The sequence below is a fragment of the Falco biarmicus genome, chromosome 2 (assembly GCF_023638135.1).
Source record: "Falco biarmicus isolate bFalBia1 chromosome 2, bFalBia1.pri, whole genome shotgun sequence".
Classification (NCBI taxonomy): domain Eukaryota; kingdom Metazoa; phylum Chordata; class Aves; order Falconiformes; family Falconidae; genus Falco; species Falco biarmicus.
The window spans coordinates 21369437-21387297 of NC_079289.1; the positions used below are offsets into that span (position 1 = coordinate 21369437).

Here is a 17861-nt window from a genome sequence, read left to right on the forward strand (position 1 = left end):
CAATTAAAATGGCATTTTTAAATATGTCATTGTATGTGAACACATGTTCTCGTTTTACATCATTAGGAAATAGAAAACTGTAGATATTCTGACCTTTTTCAATAAATATTCAGTAAGAACTTTTAACAGCAAAATAATAATTATTTATATATATATAAATATGTACCTATGTCCATATATGTGTATTTTTATTTTAAAGCCAGTAGTGACTGGAACTGTACTAGCACATTTTTTTCTGTATTATTTAGTGTTTCCAGTACACACTGTTAACTGAGGCTGAAAAAATTCTATATATCCCAGTTTGAGTTCTTTTGAGTTTTATTCGTGAAAATGTTTCAGATTCTCTGATATTTTGATATGGTTTTATCTTTCAAAGTGGAAGCCACTGTATTCCTGTGTGTAGCACATATGTCACAGGATGGTATTTGTAGTATGTTTAAAATGTCATCTGTCAAAAGACAAGTTTGTCTTAGACTGTTTCTGCAAATCACCAAAGTACTCACTTACAAAGTAAGATGTCGAAGTTATTGCATGAAAAGCTATTTCGTTTCATATAACCTGATAAATTCAACCTTCATTTTCCAGGTGTGAGGTTGCATTAAAACAGATACATTAAGGTGTGATTCCTCTTTAAGCAGAAGAGTCCATCAAAGGAAATACTGAAATTATCCTGCAGCTTGTTTTCAGTTACATTTTTAATATTTTTAACCTGATTGCAACTCTCATGTTTAACTTTAACTAATTATTGGTCCTCTGAAATCTCGAAGTCTTAATTTGAATAGATATATTCATATAATTTCACTGTGCAAAACTACAAATGTGGTAGTTACTATACAATTAGTGTTTCAAAGCCAAAGTTAAGTTATAATAAATGTGTTAATAAATTTTGTTTACGCCTGAGGGTGTTATCTTAAGTTTTTTAGTTTTTAACCTAATTGAAATTACAACTTTGTTTAACCAGGAAACCATATCAAATAATTATTGTTTGCCCAAGGGATGCTAAACTTTAATAGAAAAGCATGTTTAACAAAGATATGAAAAACTGCATAATTGTTAACTGATTTGGAAAAGGTCTATCTCTGCTCAAAGTAAGTAAAAATCATTCATACACGAGTAGACATTGTTATGCTAAAGCATGTATTCTGACTCGTCCAATATTAATCTTTACACTACAAGGATAATAGTTTACTTTAGCAGACATTGTAGAAAGACACATTGCCTGTTTCTTTTTCACAATTTAGTACAGTTCAAAAGCAAATCCATTAAAGTCAATGAGGTTATTTCAGTGTAAAATTAATATAAGTGAGAGGAGATTCATGCCTACTTTGCTTCAAATTAATTTATTAAAATTGTGATTTATATGATACTGTTAGCATGAAGGATAAATTAGTAATACTTTGCATACTGAGATAATTTTTTAAACATTGTAGATAGAGAACAAGATCAATGTGAAATAAATTTTGAAAAGTTCATGCCATAAGAAACAGAATACCTCAGGCTTAATATACACAAATAAAATTTTGCAGTTTTTTATGTACAATATAGTGAACTATTTGGTTTTACTCCTCATTTATGTGAATTATGAAAAGCTCAGTAAAGATTTGTAAGAAAACCTAACAGTTTAGAACTAAAATATAATACAGCAGAGAGCAAATGTCTGTGATTTATGGTATTTCAGGAAAAATGAAAAAGTGTAAGAATAAGCTAATCCAACCCAGCACCTCAGGAACTGTCATTTTCCAACAATTTGAAACGTTTGACCTCATACGATTTCAGTCAGACATTTTCTCACCCATGTGGTAGAAAAAAATAGCAGAAGTATCTTCCTGTTTTCCGAAAAAGAGCAAATGCCTGGGGAAAGCCATGATCAGTGAAATGTCTCAGATACTCCACGGGGTCATGGACAGGTCTAGGTGCCCATGTTCAGAGAATTGAATTGAACCTCCAGTCAGCATAGTCAGTGCAGCCTCAAGCATGAAGGAGACACCTGGAGCTGGCACGTGGAGAGCTCTTCCGCCAACCAAATGCCGTTGTCTGCTTTAGGATGAGCACAGTCACTTGCTCATCTGTCTTGAATATAGTGGCTGAGTTCAAATGCTAAAACATAAGCATCCAGAAGTGTTTGAAACACCTCAGGGTATGTGAGACACCTCATGATATCACTCTATGTACTACAGGAGATGCTTCCTTTGATCACGGCAGCCGGAGGCCCCACAAGATGTACAACGGTATTTTAGATGACAGTAGGTACATATGATTAGGCAACTAAATTGGGCCCCTAGCTCATCTGTGACACCTACATCATAGATATTTAGATTTAAGCGTATGAAACTGAAGCTTAGCTTAACCCTTCATGACAATAATGCTACCTGAAGGAGCATGTCCTCCAATTACATCCTCTTTAATATTGTTTCAGTAGCATGTCTTTTGCAGACATCTGTTATGCCACTACAGAGGTTTCAAACATCAGCATTTTGTCCTGGTAAGGTTTTATACATTCAGGTGGCACTGGTGACAGTGAAACCCACCTTGTAATAGTGTATTGGCTGGCAGAGAGCCAGTCACTTTATAACTGACGATATCGTCATGGCAGAAGGAGTAAAGTCACAGCACTGGCTGGAAACAGAATCCTCCTGCATTTTCAGTGAAGAAATTTTTCCTTGTATCCAATCTAAACCTCCCCTGGCACAACTTGAGGCTGTTTCATCTCATCCTATCACTTGTTACTTGGGGAAACCTGCTTTCAGAGCAGGGTGTATGTTTTAGGGGGTGGGAGACCTGGGCTGAATTCCCTTCTTGACCCAGGAGACTTCCATCCTGCAGTCCCACCTCCCAGGACAGCGGTCTTGCAATGCCATACAAAATGTTAGGTGCCTAGTCTAAGGGGACAGCTGGGAGCAAGCACTTTTGATGTCTACCAGCAAAGCAAAGCTCTGCCTCTGGCTCTCTCATTTCATCCTCTTTCACAGTTTACCTTCAAAAAGAAGAGGACAGAGTGTGATCCCCAGAGATGACCACTGCGAAGCATGGGCTTCAGTCTCCTCCAGCAAGGAGGGAATGCTGCAGTGACAATGCTGTTTTATAAAGCCATTCAGAAAGATATTTTTTAATTTAAATGCTGTAATTGCTGGGTTGTAGTGCTGACTCCAGTGCTGTTGGTTTTCACATGCTGAGAGCTAGCAATACAATTGGGCTTCTCTGGGGAGTTTAGTCTCTCTGTTCTCTCTGCCTTGTTTGTGAGCCACAGTGGTGCTTAGACCATCATGGCCATCGAGGACCAAGAGACAGGAGCCGATCCCTAAAACAAGGATCTGCTTTATTTCAAACAAGGCTTCAGCAACCATAATTGCACTCAGGCCTCACAAATCTCCCTTTGTATAGATATTCCATCCTCCAATCAGTTTTGCCAGTCTTCTGTTTCTGACATCTCTCAGTGCCTATCTGGTCATCTTTAATGCAACAAGTCCAGACTTTGATAAAAATGTAAAAATTGGACTAGAAGAGGCAACTGATTTATCAGCTCACATCCCCTTCATAGACAGACAAATAGTTCATATAATGTCTTTTATAATCTTATCAAGCTACATCTCAAATGCGAACAAACATTATTCATTTTTTATCACCAAATGTGAACTTCTGTGTAAAAGGTGCTGTAGTGATTGTATGAATTTCTAAAAGTGACAGAGGCATTATATAAAAATTGGGCAGAGCACAGAGTAGAGCTTTTCAGAGTCTGCCCATGCTGGTGGTGTCTATTGTGGAGACAGAACTCACCCAGCTGAGTTTGAGACATGTCTTTCCCTTTTGAAGTCAGTATTTGTTATTCTGTTAGCAGTAGCAGGTAATAGACTGTGTTCATGTAGTTAAACTACTAGGCTCCACTTACCTTTTATTACTCTGATTATTGCTGTGATGGCTAGATATGCCATTTCATGATATTGTGAGTATCCACTAATGTTACTTTTGCGAAATATTAATGGAAGTGATTATTTCCTTCCCTGATCTTTCTAATAATTGAAACTATATGGTTTATAGCAAGTGGACTAAATAAAAAATGTGGGTCTTACACACAAACATAGCAGGAGAATTTATAACAATGCAAACATAAGACTAGATTTTTAATGGCAGTAAAGCAGTGTTACAGCATTAGGTTCCCTGGAGCTGCTCCAGTATGCACTGACCGTTTCAGTGCTTTCAACCTGAGGACTTGTATCTGCAGTAATGACACACTATAACATGCAAACAGGTAAGGTGCTTTACAAATGTGCCACTCAAAATAGTTCACTGGAATAGAGGCTCTTCAAGAAGGACGGGCTGGAAAGGTGAGGGGGAAATTGCCCTTTATGTGTGAGAGCAGTGGTAGTGCATGGTGCTCAGCCCTGGGACAGATGAGGAGCCAGCGGAGAGCATAAGCATAAGGTCAGGATTAGAAGGTGGCTCAACATGGGCAACATTGTGGTGGTTGTATACTGCAGGCCACCTGATCGGGAAGAAGCAGGTGAGACCTTCTTTAGCCAGGTGACAATGGATAAGTCTTTCTCTCCAGAACAGCAGTGTTATCAAATGCTCAGCTATTCCTATAGCCCTTAAAAAAGGTGGAGATGGATCTTGCATCCAGAAACTGCGCCAAGATCCTCACTGTGTGATACTGTTATTTAGATATCAAGAAATTGGCACACAGTCAAATTCTACCACCACGGTCATTCTGTGTAAGGATATGTGGCAGTGTAGCAAGGCATGAAATTTCAAACTATACAGTTTCATACAGCTGGCATTTTAAGAAACTATGCAGCTTATCTAAGAATGGGAATTCACTTGTATCTTCATTATACCTCATCCTATGACACGGTACAGCTAAACTAATACTGAAAATTGCTGAAAAAATTTAAAAACTGTCTAACAGAAAAAGAAATGGATTCCAAACCATACTCAAGTGGAAGAGCACACCATAGATCATATGTTGGTATAGGAGATGCATGCATGAGTAAGAAAAAGGAAAGACAAAATAAGGGGGGGGGGAAATGCCTTCCACAATCATCAAACTAAAATGTGCTTCCCCAACAGCATTTTGTTCAGTCAGGACTGCACTTGTGCTGCAGATCTGTTGGTTCTGACAGTTCTCACATCCCACTGTTTTATACCATTGAGGAGTCAGGGAGTGAATACAGTGGATTCCTTTTGGAAGAGCCTGAACTGTGAAATGGGCTGCAAGAATGCATTTATTTCATCAGAACTGCAAATATGCCTGAAGTCCACAGGATGAGACTAGAGTTGGTCCGAAGTAAAATCCCCTAAAACTCTATAGTATGAGCAGCAGATCTTCAGCACCAGGTATATTACCTGTATAAATCCACCCTTTTCAGGTCATGTTACCTCCTAACACAGACATACCTAAAGACTTCCCAGAGCTACAACTGGAAAACATTAAGATCAGGCTATCTCCCCTGATAAATCATATGTTTGGAGATCATTCAGAGTTACTGACAAGATAAGTCTTTTGTTAGCACAAATAGTGTTGTGACACTATATATTTCACTGAAATTACAACTTATTCACTGTAATCCAAGATGAAAATATGAGCAAAGAAAAGAGTGAAATGTTTGCTTAGCTAAGAATTATCAGGTAGGACGTAGTGGAATGAAGTACAGTGAGGAACCGTGACATATTCTCAGAGGACCGCAATGTCAGAAGTCTCTGCTCAGAGTGAAACGTGAATTCATTGCCACCTTTAGCTGGCAAGTAAAACAAGTCAGGCATTTTGACATTTCAGCTTATCCCTGTAAAATATCTTAGTTCTACCAAATCAGCATTTTCTGACAAACGTATTTAATTCGTTAAGGTTTGGGGGTTTATCATCATCTCCAATGTGTAAGGTTGCCACCTAGTAACACCCACCGGCACAAATACAAGAACAGGAGAATAATTAACTATGTCAGGCCAGACATTAGGTTTTATCTTGCAAAATAATCTTAATGCTAATGAATAAGGGTTAAAGTCCTGTCTGAATTAATGAATTTTATATTTTCCAGTGTTACATTTGTGCCAGTTAGCCGATTCCAGAAATGCTTACCTATCTAAATTGATGAAGAGGATATCAACAGCTAAATAAAATTTAAACAGAAGCTTAGAAATCCCTGCTTCCTGGATGTAGGGATTTAGTATGGTAATTCTTACATTCTGTGCACTTCAATCCAAGCTAAGGAGATTTCATTCTAAGGAATCATGATTTCAGTTAGAGCTCTTCTCAAAAAGCAGCATATTTCATATTTGCTTAGGACATCCTGAGTACTTTCCCCCAGCCCATATGAAGTGACAGAATCAGAATGGTCTGGGTTGGAAGGGACCTTCAAGATCACCTAGTCCCACCCCCCTGCCACGGGCAGGGACACCTCCCACCAGACCAGGCTGCTCACAGCCCCATCCAGCCTGGCCTTGAGCACTGCCAGGGATGGGGCAGCCACAGCTGCTCTGGGCAACATGTGCCAGGGCCTCACCGCCCTCACAGGAAAGAATTTCTTCCCGATATCTAATCTAAATCTGCCCTCTTTTGGTTTAAACCTATTTGCCCTTGTCCTATCACTACACTGTAAAAAGTCCCTCTCCAGCTTTCCTGTAGGCTCCTTTAGGTGCTGGAAGGCTGCTCTAAGGTGTCCCTGGAGCCTTCTCTTCTCCAGGCTGAACCACCCCAACTCTCTCAGCCTGTCTTCGCAGGAGAGGTGCTCCAGCCCTCTGAGCATCTTTGTGGCCCTGCTCTGGACTCACTCCAACAGGTCCATGTCCTTCCTGTGCGAGGGGCTCCAGAGCTGAATGCAGTACTCCAGGTCTCATGAGAACAGAGGGTGAGAATCCCCTCCCTCAACCTGCTGGCCACGCTGCTTTTGGTGCAGCCCAGGACATGGTTGGCTTTCTGGGCTGTGGGTGCACATTGCTGGCTCATGTTGAGCTTCTCTCCACCAACATCCCCAAGTCCTCCTCCTCAGGGCTATCTTCCTATCAGTTGGCTCAGCAACGTATTCATTTTTAACGGTATCTCTTGATTTTACTTTTGTCTCTTTTACCATGTTGCCCCCACTAATTTTTATTATTTTTTCCCTTTATGTGACACCTGATAACATCTAATACCACATCTATACCATCTGCACCATACTTTCTAATAATCCATTTCCCCTGGGCTTTCCTTCCCTCTGCCTGATTCTACATGTACTTTCACTTTTTCATCCCAATCTCATCAGGTCTTCCAGACAACATAAAAAAACCCCAGTTTTCTTTTGTTTACATGTATATTTGCACTTAATATGTTACCTATGATGATATTAATATTTAAATAAGAATGCACATGCATGCATGCATGCAGATTCACCAGCCTGCCACTCAAGAGGTGTCTTAAGAGTTTATTTCTTTAGATGGAGTCCAAAGCCCTGACTTAAGGCTTTCTCCAGCCCTGAATTCTTTCCAGAGGGTTACTGCATTCTCTTTTAATTCAAAGAGCAGCCAGAATAGCCACCTTGAGTAATAGCCTAACAATTAAAACACAGTACCTTGCTACATATCCACCTGGAAAGTGCTTAGATATGTGAATCCTCTAAGGCAGCCACTCAGCCTCAGGCCTCTCCAGCTGTAGGTGAGTGCCTTCACAAAGCCAATGAGCAGAAGGTGAGAGACTCCACCCTTGCTGCAGCTGGTTTTTAGCTGCTTTTTTGAGCCATCTCTGTTGCTGATGGGCTTTTGTACTAATGCAGCTAGTTGCCTGATCCTAGTGAAGCTTGGGTGGGAGATGGCCACTGAGCTGGTGACACTGTGATGGCTGTGGTCCTCAGGAGAGCAGAAATGGAGGTACCTGGAGAGCTTTCAGGTTCAACAGGGAGGCTTCTGGTGAAATTGGGTGCCCACTATTTCTTCCTTGTTGGGATGAAACTACCTTTATTTCAAGAGATAAACTATCCGATCCCTTAGTCATTACTGGTTTATGTGCATAAATACCATTTTGTATTCAGCAAGTCTGCCTAAAAATAGGGGGGCATCTTTAATGAAGTGACATGCCAGAATTTGTGCTATGTATAGAATAGTCTAAAATAAACGTGATTATTTAGGTCTGTAATATTTGCAAAGGTTTTGTGGGATTTTAATTATCTCTATTAACTCTAACGGAAGTTACATAGTAAAAATCTTATTTACTTATTTTGTTGTCCCATGTATTTTAAAATTTCTTTGTCTTCAGGCTTTTTAGATTTCACTTTAAGAATTTATACATGTACTTCTACATTACCTGTCAATATTGTGATAGGATGGTAGCTGTATTTTAATTGTCTTATTGTTAGTATGTTTTCTTATTTCAATTTTTGGTATCAAAGTGGCCATATGAATCACTGTTGCAATTTTTTTACATTTGAGTTTTTACAATATAGCATTTTTCTTTTTTTTTTTCAGGCCCTGAAGGAGCACTTTTTGAGCACTCTGTAGAAACACCACTTGTGAAAGCAGAAGCTTTTAAACAGCTTAGGTAAGAATTTATACATAAAAACATAAATCTAATAAGTAAACATTATTTGCGATAAATATTCACATTTTTCTGAACACAGGATTTTCAACAGCATTTACAGAACTACTAATGACTTTTTCAGTTTTACATGACAAGTTATTGTTTTGAAGGAAAAATTATACATTGCTCTGCATTTTTGAATCTTATGAATGATATATTGCTGATGGTGAATATTTAAAGCCACATAATAGACTGTGGCATGTTTTTCTGTAAACTTCTATTTTTCAGCTTTGAAAACTTAAGTATGACACTTTCTACTGTGTTACAATAGAAGTTCCTTGTCTGCAGCAGCTCATCAGCCTATAATTAGTTAAGATTTTTAGAAACTAGTTGCAATCTGAGGAAGCAGATTAATAAGAAAAATTTGGAAATGTGCAAATCTCTGTATGACTACAGAGCAGTTTGAGTTGAGAAAATCATTATAAACTACTCTGTATGTTTCGGAGAGCCTTAATTCTGGGATACCGTTTCTTTGTGCGTTATTCTATGCCATTTTGAGTATTCCAAATCAGTTTATATGTTGGTGATGATGAGGTAATAAACTCAAATTACATTCTGTTAATAAAATGTTATATTTCATTTTGTAAGCCAGTTCAAAGGAAAATTTGAAATGAAACAGGATCTTTTTAACAATTATACTTCTGTCCTTTCATACTTTGGCAGTTTGCTATTTTCTGTCATAACTTCTCTTCTTAGTGTTTCTTCTCCAGTAGGGATAACTATTAGAGAGTAGTGGACGATGATTAAAGCTATCAAGAACACTGTATCCTGGTGACTGCCATTCTCGATTTGAAAATTCAAATGAGAGGGAGACTATTAAGACACTTCTTTTAATTTTCTCTTTGATATTCAAGATTTACTTACAGCAAGATACCTTGTGCTTGCATTTGAAGACAGAATGAGCTTGGGTTTTACATGTTGATGTCCACTTTCAAAAAAGTGTTCCTTCTACTGTGATAGAATTTGGATGTGACAGACTTTGACCAATATGTAAGGATTCTGCATTGTACTGAACAGATTGTCTGGTTTTGTAGAGATTGGATTCATTATGTTAGAAATTTGTCATTTCCTGTGATTATCTCAATTTTGATAAAGTAGACTTTGAATTCTGTAATTACAAAGTCAGGGCAGTCTCTGCAAATTTTAATTGGATACATATTAATTATTTTCAGTGGTTGTTACTTTGCTTCAAATGTATCGTCAATTAAGAACATTTTAATAGGCTTAAAACTTTAAGTTTTGTTCTACATCCGTCATACTATGTTATGTGTCAAGTTCTTACCTGCACTTGTTTAAAAACAATTACAGTTTTTCAGACTACATACATCTATCATTATTATAAATTTTTCACCTGTTTTTGAAATAGGGTATCATTTGAAGGAAAACACTAAGACTAATTCACAGCATTCATAAAGCTCTCCTGCATGGATGAGTTTACCCTGTGGCTTATCTCTTTAGTGATTTTTACCATGTCAACTATGAACACATATTTTGATCTAGAATGTTGCTATGTGTTAGCAGAGCTCAGGTGTAACTACTAAAATCCCATTCAATTCTGTCTTTAGTTAACTTAAAACAGTGGGGAGTACAGATTCTTCCAGAGTTTACAGAAGTTGGCTAATAATTATTACGATGTCAAGGAAGTGTGTATGTGGCCACATCAACACTGACAATTGCAACTGACATTAGTATTTCAAAAAACCCCAGAGCTGCTAAACACCTGCACTAGAAACGGGGTTAGCTTAACCCTAAGAAAAATGCTGAATATCAGGGCATGAAGCTGTGCGATGTGTGCGCCACTCGCTCATGCCCTAGCAGGCTCTTACCTAGAGTAGTTCAAAATGCCTCATTCCTTTAATGTTTTTAATATGGGTTTTTTCTGTCTTTACTACCCATAATCAGTGTCAAGTCTGAAAGCAGAGATGGCAGTGATTTCATGGAGGGCTTCTGGGGAGGATCAGGAAGTAAATGCTTTTGTCTGCAGTGCAGACGCAAAGTTAAGATGTAGGCAGAAAAGATCAATTTACAAAGTTTGTGCTGGAAAAAGGTTACTTCCAAGGGTAATCTTAAACGTCAGGGTAAACAAAATTAATGCATATGCTGTTATGAAGGAGCTCAGACAAGTTTACCAATGAATAGCTATTTTGTAATGCTTTATAAATATTCTGTTTCATTTCATACTGTTAAATACAGGAATCTACCAACTGAAAAGCAATTCAATATGAAAATTTAAAATGCAATTTTAAGTATTTCTTTTATTTTGAAGTTCAATATGCTTCATTTCCAGATTAAGGTAGCAAGTACCCAGTTACAGGTAATATAACCTATTTGCTCACCTCAAGCCTTATCTCCACACTTTCACCATCTATTAATCTTCTGCTATTTTTCCTCTATTTTTCCTTCAGTGGTTGTGCTGTGCCATAGGAATGTGATATGCTGGGTGAATGTGATATAAAGCATTATGGTGTGCAGCATTAAATATAGGGAAAACTGCTTCAAGAAAACCCATCCACTTCAAATGTAGTTGCATGTTTCAAGGAGCTGACTGGAAAGCTGTTAAAGCTCATAACTTTTCAGCTTGTGTCATATGAACAGAGGCCACATTCATTCTCTGACATTCAGATTTAGGGCAGGATTGCAAACAAAGCTGACACAAATGGCCTTCTGAATTACACATTCTGCTGGCTTTCCTGTCCAAATGCTGAATTTCAAGATAGACTGCTTTTCTGGAAACAGATAAGTGTGTTAGAACGTATCTTTTTATAGCTAAGTAATGGAGACAGAGCAATGCAATTATACTGTGGTCAGTAACGGTCTTTTCATTCCGTAATTTGAAGGAAGCATATAGAGTCCTTTTCAGCCTAATAGATTGAATTCATGACTCACCCGTAAAGAAAAGGAGATGTCTTGCACCTACTTCCAGCTGGTAGAAAGAGTTATAACAAAAAAAAAAATTACATTTCAAAATTGAAGCTTTTCTGGGTTTAAAATAACATTGCTTGCTTTTTAATTTCTTTCCTGGAGTTCTTATATCTAAGTAAGATACCTGGTTTCCATTTACAAAATTTGTTAAAACTTAGGACTTAGTGGAGACCTAAAAACAGTGTCTGACAAACATCTCAATGACATGTTTACCGTCAATGGGAAAATTTGGATATATCCAGGAAATATCCTCCACACACAAACACTGCTGAGGGGGTACCTGGTTAAAATTAGCAAGTTGTAATTAGTTAGAACAGAAGTACGTCTGGACTCCTACTTCTCTGTGCAGTTCAGTTGCCTGATACAGTCAGGTGCCTACACAGCTGCTAGGTGCAGGAATGCCTTTGTGACAGCAAGTGCCGACCTACTGGGTCACGTTCCCTCTCCTTTGGCTGAACCTGTTCATCGGTGTCGTCACAGGACCTCAGGAGAGCAAGCAAGAGGAAGCACAAGTTATTCCTGTGCTTAGAGCATTCAGCCAAGAGTAGGAGGAGACCAGGGGGGTCCAGTTAGGATTTAAAAAGTAATCCTGGAGGAAGAACCAGATGAATGTCCTGACCACTAGGTTATCTGCTCTGTTTGCTCTGTTTCTTGCCAGATTACTCGGTTGTGCAAAGACTGACGTTCAACAGAGACTTTGCCCCAATACAGCTTTTTACTCCTGCTGAACTATTTTGTAGTCTGGTAAATAGAGATAACAGATACGCTTTTCATTCCCCTCAAGATGAGGAGGGGATGGATGCTTCAAAACTCCTTGCTGAATAGCAGAATCAATAGGATTGTATTGTATGTAACATAGCATTATACATATTAAAGCATCTATTAGAATATATTATATATATATTATTTAGAATATTATAAAAAGTTAGAAAGCATTACCTTTTCTGTGGTTCTTCATGAAAGTGGCCACAGCTATTGTACTTGGATGTGCATTTGGCATGATGGGAACTTGCCTTGGTCAGATCTTCTGGGGATTTTCTAAAGTTTAGCTGCCACCTCTGACTGGATCATGGCAAAGTTTTAATGAAAACAGGTACCTTGCTTTCCAAAAGAAGGAATTCAAACTGAATTATAGAAGCTTGTTTTCAGGTGTCTCTTGTGACTCAAAATGTAGGTGAGAAATCCGTAACGGCAACTAATGGAACTGGCTGCTGTAGACAGAGATATTCATACCAATTCCGTAAAAGCCAGCTTCTCCCCAGGTTCCATATTAGGTACTGGAAGTAACCTCTTCTGATACTATCTGGAGTTTCATGACAGCACACGTACCCTTTTATATCCCCAGTTACCAAGTAACAGTCTCTATATGAAAACCAGTGTCTCCATTTAGACCTATTTCCAGTCTGATGGCAACATGTTTTTCTGATAATTTATAGCACTTTAGAATATTATTTAGCATATTATTCTATTCCTCCTATATTTTATATCCCTGAAAAACACACAATTCATACATGGTTTTGTCATTTCGATACTGTTCACTTCTGTGATCCACATGGCTTGCAGTTTTCTAAGGGAAAACAATGGATGAGCAAACCTCTTCAGTCTCAGAAGAATGTTTCTGAACTGAGCATTCGCATTTCCCAGATTTAGAGAAATGTGCTTACAGATGCGTCATCTTTCCATTTATTAACTAACTGTATACCCTGCATAATGAATATAATGCTCATGAATGAGTACTGGCTTCGTTCTCATATTTGCTGTATATGGATGTCTGACAGCCAGCACTGTGCCTTCTGAGCACAGATCCTGTAGGAAATCACTTTTAGTACCTTTTGTGGTATTTTGCCAGTACTTCAACTGAGAGTTTACATCTGTGTTCCAAAGTGGCCCACATCATTCCACCCTTCTTGGATCTGAAAAGCACTATAGCAGGAATGATGTCACTGTTTCAGAGAGTCAGCTTTTGTCAGGGTATGATTTTAGATGTGTGTGTGTGTATATATATGGGTGTATTTAACAGCGTATGGGTATATTCTGAAAAGCTTTCAGTATTTCCCAGGGAAACATGTATTTTAAACAAATGCACGACATTGGCATTCACAAAAACCTTAAATATATAATTTCAGAAGCATTGCTTCATATTTTAATAAAATACCTATGCCCGGCACTTAAAAACATACCAGAATGTATTTTCTAGCTTTTGACTTAATGTTATAGAATATTGTATAATTATGCCCTCAGGTTATTGCCTTCTAGGTATTTGGTTGAGGTAGGTTACTGTACTGATGGGTTGCTGGTAGACCTCCCTATCTATGTATTCAGAATAAGTATATCCTCTTTATTTTTCACTTCTTTTCTGTAGCATGCAATAACTCAACTTTTCTTATGGCTTCTACTTCTCTCTGATTCTTTATGAAGGCTTACTTTCATCCTTTCCATTCTCCATTGATAATATGATTTTCTTTTGAAGTGTTTGGTAGGGTTAAACTGTAATAAGACAGAAGGGCTGAAAACTGAAGTTGTGGGGTTTTATGGCCCTATGCATAAGAATTATGAAGGAAATCTAGAAATAGATGTATAAAAGGCAACCAGGATAAAAATAATTGCTAGATCATTGCTTAATCATACTAGTAATACTAATGCTTACATGCTAATTGCCTGAAAATACTGTCTAGCTGAAGTACGGTGATTTTTATTTGCATTCATTATGCAAATCAAAAGCCCAGTCAGAAGAGAATGAATTATGTAATGGAAAAGTAAGTCTGCAGTTATGATTCAGTGTTTGTAAAGCATCTCTGCTCCCTGACTAGTGAGATATTTCTACTTCAATGCAGTTCTATGAGCCCTGGCATTAATTTGCTAGATATAAATTTGCACTCATGTACCTTACTGTATTCAGGTTAACTAAGAACATCATCAAATACTTTTTTTTAGAAGCTTAACAAATTTCTTTCCATTCATCTGATGGACTCAAATCTTTTCAAATCTGTGAAAAGGCATAGTTTAGAAGGATCAGATGATACAGGGCATCATGTTTATCACCTTTTCAGAAGCGTTTCTCACTCAGGTATTTAAAAATACCTTATTAGCAAAGGTTTGGGTACTGCTTCACATCTGGTCTTTTAAGCAGTGATTTTACTTGAGAATATTAATCCTAAAGCAAAAAGAATTTTCCAAGCACAGTCTCTTTTCCCTGTCTTATGTTATGAGCTATTTGTGTGGACCCATTTTCTTGCAAAATCTTGTTCATTGCAGTTTAGTTATGAACCTGCAGGGCATAGATATCGTCTTACCTACGGACCATATGACCACAGGAGATAGACTTACCTCTGCAGATGAGGTCATCCTGCCTTCTCTCATTCTGAGTCTTCAGAGGGACTCTGTACTGCTCTCACGGAAGGGGTTTCGCTCCTGAGGTAGGAGGGACACTTGGTGTCCAGTGGCAACAGAGGCTCGGGTCTCCTAGTGAGCCTGTTTGCACATGGATGTATTGGCAGTCAGAGCTGCTCTCCTGAGCACCTACAGCATGTGTCCTGTTGCAGAGGACTGCTGGCCTCTGAAACTGGTGAGCAACAGAGAGATACCTCCATAACAGGAGGAGGGGAGATCCATGCACTGATGTCAGTGTCCTTTTTGCCAGGTAAGGTCTCCCTGAACACTGGCCAGGTTTCTGCCCACTGTCATAAGTGACTTAAGCCAGTCAGGTGGCTGATACTCTTCCTAAAGCCTCAGTTTTTCAGAGATGTCACTGAACACATTAAAATCAATAGAGAGTTACTTCTGCTGCCTGTATGGGGCAGTCATTTATGTATTTTCTGTGGCTGCTTATGTCAGAAGTGCAAAGACCAAACTCGCAATGATTTCTACACCTACGCTGTTGAACTGAGTACCTGACAATGTCAGACTGCTCAGTGAGATTGCTAAAGTGAACTTGTCATCAGTGATTACAGCATACTCTACCAGAGCGCAAGCTGCCGTGAAAACTTCTTTAATGATTGTCACAGTTATAGACACCTTGCAGATGACCACCTGGAGCTCTATTTGTACATCTATGATTGTGCTGTCACTGGTCTAAGATGTAATGCTGAGCTGGGTAGAGCATCCCTTACATTATCTTTCGCCTGTCTGCACGTATATCAACGGAGCTGGCGGGGGAGGCATGAAACAGGAGTCACCCACCGTAAGGACGTGCATGTGGCAAACACTGGAAGAAAAAAGGGATTTCCTAACAACAGTAATTCTTCCAAGATATATTGTACATGTGCACTGTCACTACTCACACTTTTTTTCCTGTCCCTCAGCCTGTGTGTGCAGTTGTGATACTTCAGTTGTGAGGAATCTGGCGCGTTCAGCCACTGTACTAATGAATCACCAGAGGGGAGGGGTATGACCTGCTTGTCAGCAAAGCCCTCTTAACTTGAGTGTTTCTTTTCATGCAGGACAAGTGGACACTATGAACAGCATGTACCAAAGAATTCCAGTTAGCTTGAAATCTTTCTGTGCCTCTGCATATTAAAGAAAAATTAGCCTGAGATATATAAAAGAAAGGCATGGCAAATTTTAACCTGGAGGGTAATTTTATGAAAATACTAACCAGATTTTTTACAACAGTGATGCAAATACTGTTATTATATGACAGTAAAAATTTATAATACAGTAAGTTATTTTGTAATATCATTAAAGTCGTTTGAAAAAGATGGCCGTGCTGGAAACATCTGTGATGTGCCAGATTCAATCAGATTCAGAGGAGCTTTGGCCGTTTTTAATTACCTGGAGAGTCAGCACATCATAAAATTGAGGTCATCACAGAGACCTCTTTTGAATTAGCTCTGCTTACCATCTTTATCACAGCTGTCAGTCTTGAGAGAAGCTTCTATTTTAATCATATCTCAGTTCCGATCTTTAGTTTTCATTCCTTCAACAGCTGTATTGAGTGACAGTGGACAAACAGGCAAAAACACCTTAATATTTAGGATGGATGGAGAACTAGTAAACAGGTAACTACACTGTAATAATCATGTCTGCTGTGTTTCTGAGTAGGTTATAAATGTTTTAAATCTCATAGTCTTTTCAGAGTACCAATAAAACTGGCTACTGTTTAATTCTCTTTTTAAGAGAACATGTAAGTGCGTTTGTCTTAGAACTTTGAACATTTCTTTTATATCGCTTACATAAAACAAGTTCTGTTAACAAAACCTTGGGAACTGAAAACATCTGTTATTCAGATCAGGTTTTGTAATTGTGCTTGTGCACAGAGATCACCCCTAAGCCAAAGACCTCTAAAACTGATCAGAGTAATTATGTCCTAGCACTGCCTGTTTCTCTCTGTTCATTTTGAAGAGTGCACGGGGGATCACCTATACTCCTTAGTATAGGCAACTACTTTTTTTTTTTTTTTTTTTTGTAGAGGAACCGTGCACTTATTGACTATGCCATGTTTGGTTAAGCTCTGAAGGAATGAAAATTCATCATAAGAAACAAGGCCACGCAGTGTGCTGGGAGATGATCAAATCCCAGAGTAAAGCTTTTCACTTGTAACCCTATATTGCATAAATTCATCTAAATTGTTAATCATAGTTTATATAACCTTGTAACTAGGATTAGCAAATGCTGCCAATTACTGGCTCCTGTTTGATATCAGGCACAAGGTAATGAGTGCTTCCTGGCTAGTAATTAGCTTGGAGGCCCTGGCCATGCTAGAACTTTATCCTTTCAGGAAAGTCATGACACCATCATATTTACCTAAAAGAAGTGTTTTTTCCTTATAAGTTGGTAAAAATCCATAGCTGTCTTATACTCACTAAAGACTTTGAGAATTTCAAAGTACAGTCTTGATGTTTTCATTGCTATCAATTTTCTGACTCTTCTTTCTTCAAAACCTTCTGCATAGCATCAAATTCAGACTTTTTTGTACTAGTTCTAATAATTGTGCGTCAGCCTTCCATCCTTGTATTCACATGTATACTATCCTTTACAGTTGTACCATTGACTCCAGCAATTCTTGTTCTGAGGGTTTTTCTGATTTTTCTGTACTGCTCTGCACCATTCCATTAAATTTTGTAATTTAACTTCTTTCTTAAAGCTTAAAAACCGGCACATTTGTATCAGGAAAACAGCACAATCTCTCTTTTCTTCTAATCTTGGATCATCAGATTGCCCACAGCCTGAGGCATAAGAGAGGATAAAAACCTTATATTGTTTGTGCTTTTCTTTCATGGAGTTCTTAACAAAGAAGTCATTAAAGGAACACAGTCCTGGTTGGTTTCTTGGGTTCTTCGGTTCTGAAGTTGTAATACTTGAAATTTAGGCACTCAGATTCAGCAGTGGAACAAGTAAGAAACCCAACTCACTATCCAAGCTGAGTTACAAGACTGTAGTAAGTTTGTGGATAAAGTAATTT

The 17861-nt window shown here is 38.3% G+C and overlaps 1 protein-coding gene across 7 annotated transcripts in view; it reads left to right on the plus strand.

Moving 5' to 3' along the window:
• Positions 1–17861, plus strand: part of SGCG (sarcoglycan gamma) — a 138815-nt gene that overhangs the window by 103996 nt on the left and 16958 nt on the right. For all 7 annotated transcript variants that reach the window (XM_056327444.1, XM_056327446.1, XM_056327442.1 and 4 more), the window contains one exon: positions 8428–8500. In XM_056327444.1, the coding sequence (XP_056183419.1) occupies positions 8428–8500 (73 nt within the window). The remainder of the gene's footprint in view (positions 1–8427; positions 8501–17861) is intronic.